The 21,370-nt window shown below is 40.4% G+C and overlaps 1 protein-coding gene across 1 annotated transcript in view; it reads left to right on the forward strand.

The window, feature by feature from the left end:
• LOC308640838 (spermatogenesis-associated protein 13-like) overlaps window positions 1-21,370 on the forward strand; it is a 154,532-nt gene that overhangs the window by 62,476 nt on the left and 70,686 nt on the right. The window contains 2 exon segments of the mRNA XM_081278770.1: window positions 8,663-9,918; window positions 9,920-10,436. Of these exon segments, the coding sequence (XP_081134896.1) occupies window positions 8,753-9,918; window positions 9,920-10,436 (1,683 nt within the window). The 5' untranslated portion in view covers window positions 8,663-8,752.

The following is a 21,370-nucleotide window of genomic DNA, read 5'->3' on the forward strand; positions in this document are numbered from 1 at the left end:
ATTTGTGTTTTTAGATATTTTTTTCAATTTACAAACATTTAACTTAAATGATTGTTCTGTCTCCTTTGAAATATCCTCCTTATCTTTGCACAGAAGAGACACCGAAGGTACCTGATCCAAGAGTGAGGGTCTTGCCTTTACTGGGGTGTATATGTTGGATGTGGGAAGGGGAGAAAGTCACTGCGTCACTAGAATTAGGACATTAAATGCATTCTCCTATAAGTGTTGTGAGTTGTTAAATTAAATGATAGCATTTTATATAAGTTAAATTTAATTGAATGGGCTGATCTAAAATTATATTTAGACTCTTTCTGTAGGGAAATAGAATTCTCATATAAGTAACCCTCTGGAATACTACTTGTTCTTAAAAAATGTGGAGTTTCAGGATTTACAGCTCCAGATAGACTCCTGATTTCAGCAAGGTTTTAGAAAGATGCTGGAATGAAGGAAAGACCTTCCAGAAATGGAGAGTTACCAGGCTTGTCCTGTACAGGAGCAAGATTTATCACTGTGGGACTTTTTTTCTACTCTTCACCAAACTGTAATTAATTAAAAATGAAATTTTATATAATTGCAACGATGTAACCCATATGTTGGTGTCAAGTATTTTGAGTTTTAGTACTTACCCAAGTACATTTTACTACATGATTTTTTTCCCACAGTTATTATGATTCAATGATAGAAGTTTAGTAATTAAAATACTTTGATTACACAAAATATATATTTAGGTTAGGTTAATTAATACGACATTATTTGGGGTGAAATGGAGACTCTTATTCTCAACCTAAGTATGAATGTGTTTGATCTTAATTTCCTGGATAAAGAGATTCATAAAGTACTACTTATTTCACCTGCTTAGTTTATATGCCATTTTACTTTTGTTTTACCATTTTATAAAGTTAAAATACTTTCTTCAGGCAGAGTAAGAAAAATAGAAAGGCGTGATTTATGTTAAATATTTCTAAGATTTATATTATACATATATATATATATATATATTTTATATTTATATTGATTTGAGTTTTGGGTTTTTGGTACTAGAGATTATACCCAGGGGCACTCTATCAGTGAGATATTTTCCAGTGGCCCCACCCCTTTTTCTTTTTCTTTTTTGAACGAGGGTCTCACTAAGTTGCTGAGGCTGGCCTCGAACTTGTGATCTTCCTGCTTCAGCCTCCTGAGTGGCTAGGATTATAGATATGTGCCACTGTGCCCAGCTTCGATTCCAATCTTTGAACATTTTTATTCAGATCTTATTGATCAACATTAGGACAGAATAAAGTATATCTTATCAATATCTACATTTGAACATTAATTTTAAAAATAATATTTTAAGTATGATAAGAAACATTTATTTATAAAATTTCTAATTCCCAGATGATACGTTTTGTGTAATCTGAACATTCAGATGACTAAATTTTGGTAGATAAAATGATTACCAATTAAAATGAGATATCTGTAATGGTAGTTTAAAAGTGGCTAATTAAATATGACTATAAACATGTCAGTATTTATCACCCTATGATATTAAAATTCCTTTTTAACTAAATATTTTAAAAGTCATTTACAAAATTAGATACTATTGCCATAAGAAAATAGATAGCCCTTAAATTGAACTTTTAACCACAGGAACTATAACAGTGACCATTAAAAATTTTTAATAGTAGTACTGTCAAACAACAAATAGAACATTTTGTTTTATGACTAGAAATGATAAATTTCAGTAGTTTCAAAGATACTCTTCAGAGACTAATCAGTGATACGCCCCCGGTTTTCAGTGCTTTTTCTTTATTATATATCCTCTTCCTAGTGGCATCAGTGGTCATCATTCATGCAAACATCCATGAGGACCAGGCAAGTGTCCGTAACAAAGAATTATTTGGCCCCAAGTGGCCTCAGTTTGATAAACTGGAGTTCTACAGAACAGTCATTTCTCCTCTCTGTTCACTGGTCACTCAGCTCACTGAAGGCGAGAATACAGAGCAAAATCAGAAGTGGTTTCAGCTTTCAAAGAACTTCTCAGGGGGCTGGGGATGTGGCTCAAGCAGTAGCGCGCTCGCCTGGCATGCGTGTGGCCCGGGTTCGATCCTCAGCACCACGTACCAACAAAGATGTTGTGTCCGCCAAGAACTAAAAAATAAATATTAAAAATTCTCTCTCTCTCTCTCTCCTCTCTCACTCTCTCTTTAAAAAAAAAAAAAAAAAAAAAAAAAAAGAACTTCTCAGACTCTTCAAAGAGGTTAGTGGAGCGATCAGACAAGGAAAGCAGAGGGCCAGAACAGCGTGGGGAGTGCTAGAACTGAGCTATGCATGAGGCCCTGGGGGCCCACAGCAGGGGCATCTGAAGGGACAGGAAGGAAAGAGTTACTGTAGGGCAAAGTTAGTTAGAACTAAAAAGCTTCCTAAGGCAAAGCAGATGTCAGGATAGGAATAATGCATTTTAATCAAAGAAGATCTAATAAAGGAATATTTTTATACAGCTGGGAAACAAAAGATAATGAAGCAATTCAGAGACAAGCAATAGCAGAGAGGTGCTACCAACCTCTTAGACTGGAGTGATAAAGAAAACAGGTGGAGTCTGTTGAGCCAGAAACCGGTGTCACCTTTGGGACCTCACACATGGGAGGAAGGAACTACCTAGCTGAGGAAGAAGCCAAAGCAGAGACATAGCAACTACTGAAAATGCTCACTAGAGAGACCCAGAGAGAGAGAAGGAGGAGAAGGAGGAGGAGGAGGAATAATAACAACAACAACAACAACACTGGGTCTCCCTTCCATTCACACATCATCTACTACCATTGCTTCCCACTGGCCAAACTGGGAATTGTGGTTTCCTATAATCCAGAGGGACAACAAGGGCCAGAGAAAGAATCTGAAAACAGGGAAGGAAATAGGCAGAGGCCCAACAGTATGGAAGAGGATCTCTACGAATAATCCAGTATTACTACAGTGAAAGGTGATGAGTGCTAAGCTGCGGAGATCCCACATTTTCTCAAAGGTCCAAAGGCAGACACTGGGCTCAGTGATAGAGCTTCATTTGCAGATTGGGAAGGACACTGTCAGCAGAGTGAAGGATGGGTTGTAGGTGAGCCAGACCATTCACAAGGCCAGAGAGGGGCCAGGAAGCCCAGGCAGTTGTCCAGGTGGAAAGTGCCTCAGGCTGACGGTAAGGCAGTGGCAACCCCACACTGTGCAAAGATTAATGATGAGCATTAAAACCTGTGGGAGATCAACCTGGCATGACTGAGTTAACACCCCTGCTGGGCGATGTGGCTTCAGGCACCCTTGCTGCTAGACTGCCCCACTCTTCTAGGGTTCAAGTGACTTGTGTCTTCCTGCCCAGGCTTGTCTTCCTACAGCCCCATGGGTGGAGCTATGCTTACCTGTTCCTTTGTAATATTACCCCTTGCCCTATTTAGGATAGAATGTTCCATGGAAGTGCCTTGTGTGTGTCCCCTTCTCTTACTGTGCCCTTGGGTGTAGCCTACCCAGATGTCAAGTCAACCTGCTGACAGTGGACATCATCAGCCCCCCTGAAACCTGACCCCTTGCCTCATTTGAATAGCTTCTCCTCAATAAAAGGGGTCAGCACGTTCTCTCTCTCTTCCTGCAGACCCTTAAGGTCAGAGGAGCCGTCACAGCGACCCCAAAGAAAAAGGTATTTGTGTCTCATGTGTGGTTATTTTGCACAGCCCAGTTAGCCCACTTTACTTGAAGTGACCCCTGAGCCCTTTAGTCACGAACATAAACCCAGCAAGAACCTCTTAGACTTGGTGATCAAAGAGATTTGCAAGAGAAGAAAGCCTTATAGGATGACCCCAGTTTATGGCCAGTAGGTGGCAGTGTTGGGACTGGAATCTTGTCCTGCTGATTACCACCCTATGGCACTTTCGCTAATAACAATGTAGTAGTTCCCCATATTCACAGGGGATATGCTCACCAAGACTATGGTAGATGAATGAAACCCCAGCTAGTTGGATCGGGAGGCTGAGGCAGGAGGATCATGAGTTCAAAGCCAGCCTCAGCATCTTAGCAAGGTCTCAAGTAACTCTGTCTGTAAATAAAATACGTATTTAAAAAAGGGCTGGGGATATGGCTCTGTGGTTAGATACCCCTGGGTTCAATCCCAGGTACCACACACAAAAAAAGTATTTTTTCTATATAGACATGCCTACGATAAATTTTCATTTTTTACATACTTAAAGTGCTTTGCACCTCCTCTTTGGCATATTTGAATTGCTAGCATCACTACTCTTGTGCTTTGAGACCTTATTAAGCAAAATAAGAGTTAATTGGACATAGCACTACAACAGTTGACCAGATAACTAACATGGCTACGAAGTGATTAATGGGTAGGTACTGTATACAGCATGGATACACTGGACAAGGAGATGACTCATGGCCTGGCCAGGATAGAGCAGGACTGTACGAGAATTCATCCCAATACACACACAAAAATGTGATGTAAAAGCTATGTATTGTTTACTTTGAAATATTCCATTTAATATTTTTGGATTGCTTTTTGTCTGAATGTAGTTGAAAATACAGAAAGTGAAACTGGGAGGATGAGTAGTTGTAAATTACTCAGTCCCTTAAGTCCCAATCTCTAAATAGGGGTTAGATATTCCCTAAGGCAATATTCTCTAGTACTGTTATTCAGGGATCCATACCTTCACTCCTTTAGCCAGTAAGAATTCAATGTGTTTTCTTCTGGTGTCACTTTTTTTCTGTAATTTAGGTCAACAATTACAGAAATCTTCTTACTTGCTCACATAACCTGGTTACATTCCTAGATTTCAAATTTAAGTTATAATTTAAATTTGCTGGTCATAGTTGTTTTTAGAGATTTCTCATTATGACTGGGAAGAAACTTCTATTCTGAAATTCATGCAACCCAGAATCCAGCTTGTAGTCAATTGGATTTCACAATATTCCCATCTAACATTCTTTCTTGTAGTTCTGTTCATAAACATCTCTGGCAGAGCTCCCACGATTTATAAGACTTGGTATAAAAACACTAATTGAATTGCAACCCTTGTTAGCTAATAGAGGTCAAAGTATTAGTTCTAAATAATGCAACTTGGTATGTTACTCAGAAATTCCAGGAAAAGTCTTTTTCCACAGTTTTCAGTTTCATTCTAAGCAGTATACAACAATCCCATTGTTCTGCTCATGAGCAAAATAGTAATTAGTCTTCTAAAAAGCATGTTTCCCCAATTTAGAAGCTCGGGTTTTCTGCATAATTTTTTAACAGATTCTGAATTCTAAAGCTTAAGTAAGTTTTAAGTAAATACTTATTAGTGTTATAAAATTTAAGCATCTTCACTATAAAAAAATGTAATGGTATGTAATGATGATTTGTTACCTTGGCACAGACAGGATAACATGCAATTTCACATCAAGATAAAAAAAAAATTTCCTGGGCATGGTGGTGCACACCTGTAATCCCAGCCTCCTCAGGAGGCTGAGACAGAAGGATTGCAAATTGGAGGCCAGCCTCAGAAATTTAGTGAGACTGTGTCTCAAAATAAAAAATAAACAGGGCTGGGAATATAGCTCAGTGGTAGCATATACATGTTCAGTTTCCTGTACTGCCAAGACAAAAAACAAACAAATAAACAAAAAGCTAAGTTCAAGGGATCCAGTTCTTGTGCTCTGAGTATACAGTCTTAATCTAAAGGCAGCCATGTTAAACTATTGTTATAGTGTTTTGGTGATACAATTTAGACCTTTGGAATACAGAGTAAGGAATCTTATTTCAGGGAAGGAATTCCAAAGAAAGTTACACCTACAGTTGGTCTCAAAGAATGATTAGGTTTTAGACTTTTCTAAACCCATTTTCCTCTTAATATCCACTACTTCGTTATAGGGAGCTGTGCTTCTGACTATGTTATTCTACTTATATATCAAGTGCTTTTCTGCAGGCCTTGAACCCTTAGGGTCAGCTCAAGGCAGCTGTCCTTCTTGGTTCCAGAAGTTCTCCTATACCTTCTACTTGTGGTGTCTGTAGTTGTCCAGTTGAATTACGTGGCAGGAATCATGCCTTGTCCTGTTGTCACAGGGGTTGTTCACTTGATGCTTTGACTATATTCCTTGTGGCTTTGAAAGTTACATGCTTTTTCTTTTTCGCAGTCTTCTTTTCCTTAAATTTCTTCTCCCTGATCTTCTTTTCCCTAAACTTCTCCTTTCTGATCTTTGTCCTTAATCTCATTTTCTCTGAATCACCTCTATAAAACCCCCTGTTACTGAGGATGGGCAGAACCACAGCCTTTGGGACAGGAGTCCTCTGTGTTTCTCCTTTGCTAGCAAAGCAATAAACCTTTTTTTTTCTTTCTTTTTATCAAGACCATGTCTTCCTTATTGGATTGGCATCAAGGATGAGGACCAAGCTTTTGGCTACACTGTGTGTCTAGTGCAAGACATAATTTGACCTTTCCAACTTCAAGTGTAGCCAGTCAGCGCCTGTGAACTGGATTTGAATATTCAATTAAACTATTTGGTACATTTCAGCATTTTGAAATGTTGAAACAACCACAGTCCCCTATCCCTTCCAGAATAGGTGAGGATAGAGGTGAATAGTTGGACAGAGTTGGTGAGAGTAGACAGGTGATACTGAATGTAGGACTTATTTTGGAACTTGTCACAGATTTCACATCCAGTCTCAGTGTGGAGATGATTCTAGACTTTGCCTACTTGACTCATTCAAATGCAATTCACAGCCCTTCAGATCCCCCTCATGTCTCCATTAGAACATTAAAACTGCAGAGGGCATTTAGTAGCCCATCAGTCTTTAGATTAGTGTATTGGCTAATGCTGGCTGTCAGTATAGCCTCCCTGGTCCCAGATGGAATCAACCCTTTAACCCTTTAACCATAGCTCTCCCTGGGAATCCTCCTCACTGAATAGTAGGCAGGGGCCAGTAAAAAACTCACCAAGAAGGTAGGACATAGAGGACATATACTTTGCTGGAGGTCAAATTCTGCACTTGTGAAGAGTAAGCTACTTGGAGATCTAATCTCAAGGTCTTTCTACAACTTCCTCTTACTTCTTCCCTCCTGCCTTGGGGGTAATGTCCTTGACAGGCCTGTAAAGATTGTTGGAACTTGATTTGTCAGGGTCATGACATGCTGGAACTGAAGACAGATGCTTGGGGTGCAAATCCCAGCTGTGCCTCTGTCTCTGCTCATTAGTTTAGTGCAGTGGAGAACAGCATAGGCACTGGAGAGGCAGCTGCAGGACCCCCAGACAAATGGCCTGACCTTCCCAAGAGTCCATTTGATTGTCTGTAAAGTAGAAATCATGGCTCAGGATGGTGGCACATAATCCCAGTTACTTAAGAGTCTGAGGCAGGAGGATTGCAATTTCAAGGCCAGCCTGAGAAACCTTGTGAGACCCTGTTTCAAAATAAAATAAAAGGACTAGTGATGTAGATCAGTGATAGAGTATTTGTCTAGCAGGTGTAAAGCCCTGGGTTCAATCCTCAGTAGCGCAAAAAATATAAAGTGGAAATCATCATGTCGAACTCTTTGAGATTTGCCTGAGTACTCAGTGGCATCATGTTTTTCAAGACCTTAGCATAGGATCCAGATATGTAATGAGCACTAACTTAATGGTAGTCTCTTGTAGTTATTATCTATCATTCATTCACTAATGATTTATTCAGAATGTGCAGGCTGTGATGTTTTTAAGCTATCCTATGGAAACTCAACAGATCTTGCCTGATGAGGGGGGAAGATTAAGGGTAGCACAGATTTCACTTTGGTGGGGCAAGGAGGGCATGGACACGGGGGGCGGGGGGGAGTGTGGAGACAGGTGCATGTGTGGGGAAGTGCATGGGCCAGGTATGTACAGTTGTCTGGGCATGTAAGATGAGGGAAGAGGGTACAGTATTTGTTTAATTTGAATTCTTAGGTCTGAATTTTTAATACTGCAGGCTCCGCCCCACATCTCTTAATTTTATGGCCAGTTAGAATCTGTTGAAAAGTCTCTTTGCTAACTGTGTTTTCTTTACAAAGCCTTTCCTCATGCGTCCTTGGTTTGGTCCCTCCTACCCATGTGTCCATGCAGCTTTGTGAAGCTCTCACTTTCCTGGTGCTTTACAGCCCTCTTTAGACAGGAAGTAGCCAAGAGCATCCTGGTCACCATCATACTCTGAGCAGCAGTATTCCATGAACTCTGCTTGTGTATTGACTGCATTGCATTTAACACAGGCTCGCTGGCATTTCAGTGTGACACGTTTTGAAATAGTTTTGTTTTTGTTTTTGTTTTTAGTATTTGATAACAAAAGACTCAGTTCAAATAAAGAGAAGGCACAATTTTGATTATTGCCTTGACATGTTCATTCCAGCAGTTTTTTAAAAAAAACTTTTACTTAAATAGGTCTCAGCAATTCAGGAGTTCTTCATATTAAACGCACCAACCCATAACTATCTTTTTCTTTTTTAGGACTGTATGTTTGCATTCTTGCCTTGATTTGTTATGAAATGAATTGAAAAAAAAAAAAGTACAACTTTAATTTAGAAGCAGTTCTTGTTTGATCGTGGGACTTGCCTTTCTTTTTTTTTTTTCTATTAGCAATTGTTAAGCATAGTAATTAGACCCTGATTATAAAGGCTCCTCTGTGGGCAAGATGGCTAACTGTCTGTTTTCTTTTCTGCTGCAGGCAGTGGCCACCTCTGCAGAGACCCATGAACACAGTAGTTATGAAGGCCAGGCTGGTGGCCCTGGAGATGAAGGTCTGGAGCTGGGACCTATGGACACAGATGTCTATGTGGGTCTGAAGCACACTGCACTGTGGCCACGGGTGCCCTGCCCCAAGAACATGACAACAGCTCAGAATGGCCATGGGCCAGGTGTTGCAGCCGCCTGTTCAATCTCAGATCCAAAGGACCCCAGAATGGTGACTGTCCCGGCATGTCAGAATGGAAGCTGTAGGAGCAGCCCCAGCAGTGACACGGAAGCCCCCGAAGCCAGAGTCAGCCCTTCCAAATTCATGCGTCTTTTCGCTGTGAGCCGGAAAAGAATGAGTGCCAATCCTGCGAGGCCCCGTTCCCTGGTCCTAATGGGGAATTCTTCAACATGGAATGCACTGGCCTCCTTCCGGAAAATGGGATCTTTTAAAAAACTGAAGTCCTCTGTCTTTCAAGGAATTCAGAACCGGGAGGGCTTTGGTGCCTCAAAGGAAGACGCATCAGAACATGACCTGGGAAAAGCAATCCCTAATGGTGCCGTTGTGGGCATTGATGCTAGCAGATGTTCCTTGTTGGGACAGTCATGTGACCCCCACAGGGCAGGGGAAGGAGGTACATCCGATGGCTCTGACCCCGAGGACACAGACGATGCCTTCCAGAGGAGTACCCACCGCTCCCGCAGCATCCGCAGGGCCTATGGTCTGGGCCGCATCAATCTACTGGATTCTGAGAAACATCACACCCCTCAGAACCATGTTAGGCCCCTGTCCCCCCTCATTCAGGAGCCCACCCTGTGTGAAATCCTAGTGAAGGACTCTGAAAACAACAGCATCATCTACAGGAGGAGCAAGAGCACAGACAACTTAAACTTTCTGAAGAAAAGTTCCTTCAAGCGAAAGTCCACCTCCAATCTTGCAGACCTTCGAGCGGCTAATGAAAAGCTAACACCCCAGTGGACCCTGAGCAGTTCATCTGCAGACTCCGAAAAACTCGGTGGGTCAGAGAGAAGGATGAAACGCTGGAAGAGCCCCATAAGGGCCAAGGACTTTGACAGAGTCTTAAAACTTATGAGCAATGTGACTGATGCTGCCTGGAAGAGAGAGGGTTCCAAGAATGGGGCCCCCTCCCCCAGCGAGGCAAACCTCAGACTCCAGCTGCACAACAGGCTGCACGATGACTACTCACGCCGCGTGTCCAGCAGCACCGAGCAGGACAGGAGGCGACACGGGGCACAGTGCTGCTGCATCCTGCCCCACGGCTCCTGGCCTCAGCTCTGCCCCTTCTCAGGAGCCCCGCCTGGACGTCGACACAGCAGTGTTCCCTCTTGAAGCCCAAAGCTCCCAGGCATCAGAAAGTGATGGTCCCTCTGCCAGCAGCCTCTCAAGTCCAGTTGACTCAAAAGTGTTGAGCAAAACCTCCAGTGAGCCCAATGCAGGCAGCCAGTTTACATTTGACCCCAGGCAGCCTCCCATCCCTCTCAGGCCCACCTCGCCCAAGCCCCAGAGCCCTCAGAACCCAGGGACAGGAGGCACGAAGTGTCCCAAGAGTCTCAGTGCATTGTCACTGAGTTCAGTGGAAAGTGAAGAAAGGACAGAAGATTCCACTCAGAGAAAGCCAAGGCCTGTGTCCTTCCAGGACTCGGTGCCAACCACATGTGGTGACGAAGGTGGCAATGGAAGTGGTAGTGGCAGCCACCCTCAGCTGAGCCTTTGTGGGACAGCCAGTCCCAAGGAAAATCAGGAAGAGGTAAGGGTCCAGGTAGAGGTCCCTCCTGTAGGTGGCCTTGCTGAGTAATCAGTGCTTGTCCACTATCAGTCTTCATCTCAGCCGGAGATTTCCATGCTATTCAGGGGTGTTGCTCTTGGTCCTTAACTGTCATAGTGACTGGTGGCCCTAGGTTGATCATGTCATATTTATTAGTGGGGATGGGAATTGTCGATTTGCTCTTTACCAAGTTCAGAAGTAATTTCTATCTCTTTTTTGAAATGAATTGCTAATGTATCAAATTCCTTGAGGTAATATTTACCATCCATTCATTTTACTGAGTCTGCAGGGGTAGGGACATTCTATGTGGCTATTAGGTGTTCTCAGTTTTTTGCATTTTTGAAACAATTTTTATTACCCAAATAGTTCTTTTTCACATTTTAAACTGTTTCTGTATCCTTTCCAGCAGAGTTCTTATAAATATATTATTTGTGTTAGGAGGCCATTACATGTTCTAAGTCTGTGTTATTTCCTAGGAATGAATTAGAAACATGTAGTTCAGTACCTGTCAACCCACAGATGATGTTTGTTCAAAGTGATTTTTATGATGGTTATTGTTCTTATTTTTAGAATAGAACTTAAAGTATCTCATGAATTGAATCAGCTAATAAACAACTGTCAGGCATTTCACATTCTGTCACACATCAAAACAGTTTTACTTTACTTTGTAATTTTCACTTTATAAGTACATTCAGTAACATTACCTTGCATAACTGAAAGATGGGGAAGTGCATCCATGTGTGTATATATTGCAAATAATTCTTCACATACATCATCAGAGTATTTCACAGGTATGAATTGGCTTGCCATGGTGTGGGGGAACCCTAGAAACTGTTCTTTCTGATTTCTGGAGAGGACCTCTGTTTTGTCTGACTGTTAGAAGGTGAACACCTAGATTTGCAAATACACAAGCAGCCAGTGGGACTGTCTAGTTTTGACCTTTGTTATCCAGAGATACCTAGATGGTAGAAACTTCTGGAAAAACCCACAAAGTAGAACTTTTGTAGAGTGCTTTCAGGAGATCCAAATCATCTTAAAGGATCCTTGGTGCTGGGGATCCCTGGGTAGCTAGAAAAGTGAGGCTGCCTCATAGTATGATTCTAGGTTACAATGGAGACCTGAAGGCCAGTCTGCGTTTCAGAGCTCTCTCATATTGCTGGCCATTTGCTCGTTTGCATATTTTGAAAAAATCCTGTGAAACAGTTGTAAGACAGAACTAGTTGCCAACCTTGGGAAGGACTTCCAGTTCAGTTGGCTGTGATTTTTTTAATTGACCAAAACTTTTATTCATTTCTGAGTGCGTTAGTCAGCTTTGAATGACTATAACAAAATACCTGACTTAGGCTACTGTGATGTCAAGAGAAGGTTATTTTGGCTCATGGTTCTGGAGGTTTAAGTCTAAGACTGGACAACCCTGATGTTTTGGGCTTCCAGCAAGGGTGCCACATCCTGGCAGGAGTAGGTGTCAGAGGGACATCTGAAGCCAGAAAGCAGGGAAAAGATGAGTGGGTCCCACAATTCCATTCTAGGGCATGTGCCCAGTGCTCTAAGGACCTCCTACTAGCCTAGCCCACCCCTTAAAGGTCCATTATATTTCCCAATACCTTGGGACTGAGCTTTTATATTGAACCTTTGGGGGGCATTCAGTATCCAGCTATAGCCTTGGGTAAGGTGAAGTATAATATTTCTTCCACTAGACACCCTGTTCTGCCCCACTGATGATTTGGAGCCCTGCCTCCCTAAGAAAGAATTTGTTTGTCTAGAGAGTTCTTTGTGTTAAAGATGGGATTTTATTTCATTTCCAAAATTAGTTAAAAAAATAGTTTGAATATTTTATTCCTGCTGGGTGTGTTGGCACACATCTCTAATCCCAGAAACTTGGGAACTTGAGGCAGGAGGATCACAAGTTTGAGGCCAGCTCGGACAACTTAATCAGGAAACCTTGTCTCAAAGTAAAAAGTTTTTTAAAAGGGCTTGGATGTAGCTCAGTGGTAGATTGCCCCAGGATTCAATCCCCAGTACTGAGATAAAAAGAAAAGACAAAAGAAAGAAAAGATTTCATCCTTGAGCATATATTACATAAAGATAAGCAAAAATTAGCATTACTTGCCCGGGTGATTTTGGCCATTCTGTATAGTTACACATGTATATTTGCTGATATTAGTTAAGTATAATTTGATTTCTACTCACAAGGGATCACCAAAGACAGAAAGTAAAAGAAACGCTGGTATTAAAATTCAGTTTATTAGAAAGCTCAGATGTTGATGATTCTACAGATTTGCCTCAAGATGTTCATTGCATTTTTAGATTGCATTCATGTCCTCAAAATTCTTATGTAGCATATTAAGCTTCTTCTTTTACGCCTGCGCGCCCCTCTTCCCCCACAGTGCTCCAATAAGGGGGATTGTAATAATCTAGGGGTGCTCTACCTCTGAGCTACATCCCCCAACCCTTTTTATTTTTTTATTTTGAGACAGGGTCTCCCTAAGGTGCCAAGGCTGGCCTTGAATTTGTAATCCTCCTGCATTGTTAGGATTACAGGTGTGTATCACCACACCTGGCCCTCTTCAATTTTTAACAAAAATGTCAAAAAGAGAAAAACATAGGGAATGGAAACTCAGTAGTAGATACTTGCCTATAATGCTTGAGGCCCTCAGTTTAATCCCAAGCACTACAAAGAGACAGAAAATATAATGATGGTTTACCCAATTTGTATCTTATATATTGGGGATCATCAATATTACTTACAGAGAAGTACTTGTAAACTATGACCTGAAGCCTTTAATGTTGACACTGAGAAACAGAAAACAAAGTGGAACAAATAAAACACTGCCAACTCCAAGGATTCTAACCTTCATGTTTTAAAAGTAGTTTTTAAAAAATTTCATAGCATTACAGAAAATTAAATTTTAGTCTTTACTATATTTTGATTCATGTGGTGTTACTTGGTATTTTGTTCATTGCAAATATGATTCTAGTTATAAGTTTAAAGCAAATTTAAGCAGTGTTTATTGTTAAATGTACAAAGGTTGAAATCTGCATGTATTATGCTGTTATTGATAATAAAAATTATAGTGAACTCTCAATAAGGAAGAGTAATATTTAGAATTATTTATTTGTAGCATGCCACACTAAAAATGACAAAATCATCTTTTGGAAAATTGTAAGCAGTTTGACAAGGTGGTTTATTCCTGTGAAAAAGAACTGGGGAAATGTCATGCTACTTTCATTTATAAGACACGTTCTACTCCTGCCACCTAGTGGTCAGCTTTGCTGTAATAACAGTTGACTAGGTCCCTAAAATTGTTCCTTAGTTTAAAAGTGCAGTTTGAGGGCTGGGAATGTAGCTCACTGGTGGAGCTAGCTTGCCTAGCATGTGCAGGTTCCTGTATTCCATCCCTCGCACCAGAGAGAGAGAGAGAGAGAGAGAGAGAGAGAGAGAGAGAGAGAGAGAGAGAGAGATCCTGGCAAGTAAATGACCATTGGCATTTATAGTGCTACCTGTTCATTTTTAAGGTGCAGGCACAGGTAAGCTATAATCTTCTGGTAAATTCTTCTAGTTTGAGATTTCAGTTTTGTCATTCAAATAATACTTAGTCTTGGCCAACTGGGAAAATTTGAATATTTTCTTTGGCTTCATTTTTCCCAAGAGTAGAATGTGGAATCATCTGTATCTGCCTCAGAGGGTTATAAGAACCAATGAAATCGTGCCTGTTAAACAATTTAGCTTAGCATTTTAACACTGGCTGCCACTGTGTGGTTGTCAATATCCCTTTAGATGATTTGTTCACTCTTCATTGACCTGGCCTTTTGTTTGTTTGTTTGTTTTGGGGGTCTAATGCAGGGGTACTTAACCATGGCGTCTCATCTCCAGCCCTTTTATTTTTTATTTTGAGACAGGGTCTCAGTAAGTTGCTGAAGCTGGCCTTGAACTTGAAATCCTTCTGTCTCAACCTCTGGAGTCACTGATTATTGATGTGAGCCACTGTACCTGGCACGTTGACCTGGCTTGTTAAGACAGAGTGAAGTTAGGCTTTTTTTTTTTTTTTCCGTATCTCTTTTTTGATATAATACTATGTTATAGTCTTACAGGGGATTGAGAAGTAGTTTGGAGTCACTTTGTTTTATTTTTGTTTGTTTGTTTATTTTATTTATTTGTACTGGGGATTGAACCCAGGGTCAATTAACCACTGAGTCACATCCCCTACCTTTTAAAAAATTTTTAATCTTTTCTTTTGAATAGGATCTCACTAAGCCCTTAGAGCCTTGCTAATTTGCTGAAGCTGGTTTTGAACTTGTGATCCTCCTGTCTCATCCTCCCAAGTCATTGGGGTTATGGGTGTGTACCACCATACCTGGCTGATTTTTTTTAATGCCCAAGAGTTAAGTTCCAGCATACCCTAACATTGATAGGTTCATTCAGTAATGCACCAAACCAAATTTGATGAACATTTTCAGGTTCAAATGACCAATTAGCTATAGCTATATTAAAGCAGTGTGGGTGATGTCAACATGATTAAGCCCAAATGTATGTATACCACAGAACAACTATGTAGAATGAAATAAATCCCACCAGAGAGGTAAGCAAAATGCTGCGAATTTCAGGAAAGTTTCAACTCTCATCCAATTGTGTCAAATCAGTGCCATTCAATAAAGACTTGTGGATGATCAAATTTGATTTGAAGAAATGGGATTTCTACCAGCAGTCTTGAAGGAGACAGGGGGCAGTTTGTTAAGGAACAGAAACTTGGGCAGGTGTGTAGACATTTCTGTTACTGTAGATAACAGGATATAATACAATTTGGTTTGATATAGTAGAATAATCCAATTAAAGCCCGGTCACAAATACTTCGATTCCAGAGCAAAGTATCCATACAGTTCTTGGTAAACACCGAGAAGCCAGGAACATTTTATGAACAGAGATGAGCCAGGCTCAGACCCGTTTTTAAGAAATCAATCCACCTTCAGTAGAAAAGGGAATTAGAAAAGGTGGTGGTGGGGGGCATTAGGTTAAGGGAAAAAAAGCTGTCAGGAGCCCAGAGGTGAAAAGAGCTTGAAATTGTTAGAGTTAACATAGGATAAGTCAAAAAGGAACAGGAGTGAATGAAACTTTGGAAGGCAAAGAACACATAATAAATAGTGAGACACTTTGTCAGTAAACACCTGCTGTGTGCCACATAGAAGACAAAAAGCTACAAAGCTGTCCTTATTCTCCTGGGTTCATAGTCTAACTGGCAGACTGCAGTGTATGCAAGTTGGCATGATAACAGTGATGAGGGCTCCTCCTGGGAAAGTACAAAATGCCACAGGGGCACCAAAGGTTAGTAATTCTGGGGCAAAAGTGGCACAATCAGGTAGAGACAGTCAAGGGGGGTCTTGAGGAAAGGGCAGGATGGGAGCCCAGGGGTAGCAGCTGAGGAGTGGATGGGCCTTCCAGGCTGACGGGAAGACATGGAAGAAGACAGTCCCTGGACCTCAGCCCTGCTGCTTCCTATGTCTCTACGTTTCTTGGCCATAAACTTGGGACTGGCAAAAGTTCCTATGGCACAGGTTGTTTTGAAGGTTAAATGAGGTGGTGCATGGATTTAGCACCCCTGAATATGCTCTCATGGGAATTCAGCAGAGTGACCAATGTCTTGTGCTCAGTGTGACTCTTGCATGGGGTGGATGGGTGGGGAAGCAGGAGATAAGAGTGGTCGATAGGTCTGGCTGTGATCAGGAAGGATCCTGCTTGGACTTCACCCTGAAAGCTGTGGAGAGCATTTGAGCAGGGGCCACAGAGGGACTTGTGGGGCTGAGACTGACCAGGCAGCTGTGTAGGGAGGGGTGGATGGGGGCGGCCAGGATCACAACAGTGATCCTAACTAGTCTAATCCAGAGGCCTTGAGACCTGTACTAAGGCTGTGGAAATGGAGAGGGGGGAATGGGTTCCAAAAGTACTTAGCAGTTTACATTTTACATTTAAGTGTATGAATGTTTGTGGGGAGAGAGAGAGCGAGCAAAGATGACTGTGACCCAGAGGTAAATTGTGTTGGGATGCCAGTAGTCAAGCAAGCCATCATCACTATGATCTGGAAAGAGAAAGGAAGAGATTTTTGTGGTACTACTGCAAGCTACAGTATCATCAAAATAAATTCTTCCTTCTGGTTATAGTAATAGAATGATCCAGCAGGTGAACAGGGGCTGGATTTGTATTCAGGCCTGCTTCCATTTTGAATGAGCATTGTGGAGTTTAAGGATGGTGATGGGCACTTCAGATCCAATGATAGCTCCAAGGTCAAGGTGCTCATCCCATAGGTTGATCAGAGGTGTAGATCCATGATACAGTGTCAGCTAGGCATTGCCGTTCAGGTTGTTCAGATTGCTAGTTGGGAGATTAAACAGTTGAGAAGTTATCAATAGCGATTTTACAGAGCTATTCCTAGAACCAGGAAGACAATGCTGCATTATAGAAGCAGAAAGTCTGTTCCAGAGTTTAGTAGTTTTATGGAGGTAGGATTTGCATAACATTAAATGAATCTGTTATAAGTTTGTTGATTTTAGGAAACTGTATAACCTTAGTCAGTTAAAGGATATTTACATCTCCATGAAAAGTTTTGACCCTTTTGTAGTTAATCCTTATTCTCACCCCAAACCAGGCAACTACTGATCTGCTTTATGTCTGTTTACTTTTTACTAAGTGAACAATTCAGTGACATTTGCTAATTTATGGAGTTGTGTAGTCAGTAGTATTATCTAATTTTAGAAATATCCATCACCCCAGAAAGAAACCTCATGCCCATTTGCAGTCCCCCTTTATTCCCAGACAACCCCCATCTAATTGTTATCTTAATTCTGGACACTTCCAAAAATATAATCATGTAATATGTGATGTTTTAGCACTAGCTTCTTTCACTGAGCATATTCTCAAGATTTACCTGTGCTACAGTATACATCAGTACTTCATTGCTTTTTTTGGCCAAATAATATTCCATTATATGGAAAGAACACATTTGTTTATGTATTCATCAGTCAGTACAGACTGGGGTTGTTTCCACCTTTGGATTAGTATGTATAAAGCTGCTATGAACATTGATACACAAGTTCTTAGGTGGAAATATGATTTTTCTTTCTCTTGGGTGACTACCTTGGAGCAGAATTGCTGGATCATTTGCTAATTCCAATTTTGACCATTTAAGGAACCACAAAAGTTGTTTTCCTAAATAATGGACCATTTTTGATTCCCACCAGCAAGATATGAAGACTGTAGTTTTCCCACATCTTTACCAGTACTTGGTGTTCTGGAGTCTAACTCTTCTAGTAGGTATATAGTGGTGTTTCCTTTTGGCTTTACTTAGCACTTCTCTAATGACTAATGATGTTGACCATCTTTTCATGCACTTATTAGTCCTTTATATAGCTATTCAGATCTTTTGTTCCTAACTTTATTACATTTTTTATTGTCTTATTATTGAGCCACTGAGATTTCTTAAAATATCCTGGATACAAATTGTTTGTCAGGTATATGATGGATTAGAGTTCTCCAGAGAAATAGAACCAATATATGTGTGAAATTTATTGTGGGAATTGGCTGATGTGATCATGGAGACTAAGTCTTACCATCTGCCACTGCAAGCTGGAGTCCCAGGAAAGCCAGTGGTATGGTTCATTACAAGTCTGAAGGCCAGAGCGTGAATGCAAGTGTGAGGATCCAGCATGAGTTGTGGAGTTAAAGACCCAAAACCCAGGAGCTCCAACATCCCGGGGCAGGAGGAGATGGATGACCCCACTCAATGAGAGAAGGGAATTCTCCATCCCTCAGCCTTTTTGTTCTATTTGGGCCCACTAACAAACTGGATGATGCCCTCTCCTGTTGGTGAGGGTAGATCTTCCTTACCCAGACCACTGACTTCAATGCCAATGTCTTCTGGAAACATTCTCAGAGACACTCCCATAAACAATGCTGTACTAACTATATGGGTATCCCCTAGCTCAGTCAAGTCAACACATAAAATTAACATTATATAAATTACAAATATCTCCTCTTAGTTTGGCTTGCCTTTATTTTATTCAATCATGTCTTTCAAAGAGTAAAATGTTCCAGGTTCTCAAAGGTTGTAGGTTCTCAAACATTCTCTCTCTCTTCTTCACTCCCTCCCTCCCTCTCCCTGTCTCTCTCTTTCTTGTTTTATAGTAGTATTGGGAAGGGAACCTAAGGCTTCCAACATGCTAAAGCAAGTGCTCTACCACTGAGTCACACACCCTCATCAAAGTTTCTAGTTTTATTAAAGTCCAATTACAAGCTTCTTTGTGCTTTTACTGTTTAGAGGTAAGAAGTTTTTGATAATCCCAAGGTCACAGAGATTTTTCTCCTAGATTGTTTTCTGAAAGTTCTAAGGCTGCTCCATTTTTAGTGATTTTTGTGTATCCTGTGAAGGTTAATTCTTTTAATTATGGACATCCAGTTTTCTCACCTTCACCTATCAAACTGCCTCTGGTTTTTACACCACAGAGAATGCGAGTTCCCATACTGCATTGAGTTCTCATTCATTTTCTCTGATGAAAATGTCCTAGAATTTGAATCTTAGTAATTGCATTTGCAATTGAAAAGAGCACATTAAAATATAGAATTAGTGCATTTAAAAAATACTTAGGGGAGGATGTTGGGAGTATAGCTCTGTGGTAGATTCTAGCATGCACAAGACCTAGTTTTGATCCCCAGCATTTACTGGTTTGTATTTATACACACATGTGTACGCACTTGCCTGCACACATGTATGAATTTAACATTTTGTTACACATGTGCTGTGACTCTCAGTGTAATATTTCCTAAATACACACACACACACACACACACACACACACACACACACTCCTAAATAGCAACCCTGAATGGGAATTCAACAGATATTTTTCTTTCATGGGTGAATTTTAGTGGGATTTGAAAACAAGTAACATGATTTCTATTAGTTATCTTTGTGTTAGCTTAAATTTAGCTTCTCCTAGAGTGTTTTTAGATGTGTAGTATGTGTGTCTTTGTTTTCCTTTTTCATTTTGCAGGAAAAAAATTCCTAATGTGAAAAAGGATCTCTTGTGGAAATAAAAAATCAGAAATTCAGATCATGAGTTTAAAGAGAAAAGTAAGCTTTTACTTTAAAAATTGAGTCATTTTCTAACTCTCCTTTTTAAAAGCAGTTTCCACTTGCTCTGAAAAGGTTTATGCACATTATTATATATACAGAGACACTCTTTTTCCAGTGAAAAGTTTCAAAGTATTTCTGAATGGGTTCTCTGCATTTGACACCTTATAAATTTAAAAACCTATCCTAAGATTATTTTTAAAATTATAAAATCTAAAGGAAATGATAATATATGCGTGTAGTTTTTGAACCTTACAATGGCTCATTTCTACAATAGTTTTTCTCTAGTGAATTATCAAATAGAATTTTCTCATTAAAACTAATGGGAAAAGGAGATGGAATCACATGCCTGAACATCTAAGTAAAAGGCTCTTTGCTAACTTTTTAAAATTCACATATAATGTTTGTACTTACTTATGGGATATAGTATTATAATTTCTCTCTCTCTCTCTCTCTCTCTCTCTCTCTCTGATTATTGAATTAGGATAATTCCATTGCCAACTTTTTTTTTTTTTAAACTTAGAGACAGGACCTTGACCATTCATGTTGATACAGTCTCAGCAATTCAGGAGGCTGAGGCAGGAAGATGGCAAATTTGGGGCCAATGTTGGCAATTTAGTGAGACCCTGTCTCAATAAAAAGGGCTGGGAGTATAGCTTAGTTACTGCTACTGCTTTTGCTTGCCTAACATGTTTGAGGCCTTCAATCCAATCCCGGTACTGCCAGAAAAGTGAGAGAGATGGGCCACGATTGGGGGATGGGAGTCCTCACTTGGTTGCCCAGGCTCAAATGATCCTCCTACCTCTACTTCACTAATAGCTGGGATTACAGGCTCAGGCCACTGTGTCAGGCTTGAGAGTTCTTTTTACTCATTGAATGAAGTGTCCCTTTGCTTTTTTTTTTTTTTTTTTTTTGGTAGTACTTGGGATCAAAACCAGGACTTCATGCTGCTAGGCAAGTATTCTAACCACATCCTCCTGTTTTTCCTTTTTTCAGTTCAGGTGACATTGCTCACTTTTATAGAAAATACTATAATACCTATTTTTAATCAAGTATAAATGATATCATATATCGTGTGTGTGCGCACATGCATGTGTGCTTTAAAAAAAATATTTTTGCAGTGCTGGGGAATCAAACCCAGGACCCTAAGCATGCTAGTTAAGTGCGCTACCACTGAACTACATCCCCAGTTCGGCATATTATGGTGTTATTCGTGATAAATATTCTGAAGTTTTTGAAACACTGGGCTAGGGGTGTTGATCAATACTTGAGTGTTTGCATAGCCTGCGTAAGGTCCTGAGTTCAATGCTCAGGACTGTAAACTAAACAAATAAATAAGTTTTCTTATTTCTTTTAATTAGGGCCTTGTTTTAATTTTGGGGTAGCGAAAGGCAAACTAGGATTATAATGCACTAATAAAAACATTTATTAAAATAAAGATATACAAAGAATTTTTAGAATTTTGGTAAAATTCTAAAATACAGGAATGTGAATGTCAGTATTCTCTGAGGGAAATTTTAGCTTGATGATTAAGAAATTGGTTCCAGCATATCTATTTTTCTCCTGTTCTATTTTTCTCTCCCCAAGCTTTCCTGTAACAATTAAGATCAAAGAGTATTCAGGGTGGGAATTAATTTCCAGCCCTCTGGGTGACAGATGTGCATTTTGATGTGTCTGCAGTGATTACTGGAAGGGATACTGTAGGTTTCATTGGCAGAGAGGCAGGAGTATAAAGGACTGTAGGTCACTCTGTAACCTGAATATCACCTGTGTTTCTTGCACCTCTCACAGTATGGG

The sequence above is a fragment of the Spermophilus citellus genome (genome assembly GCF_964194105.1).
Source record: "Spermophilus citellus genome assembly, chromosome: 1".
Lineage (NCBI taxonomy): Eukaryota > Metazoa > Chordata > Mammalia > Rodentia > Sciuridae > Spermophilus > Spermophilus citellus.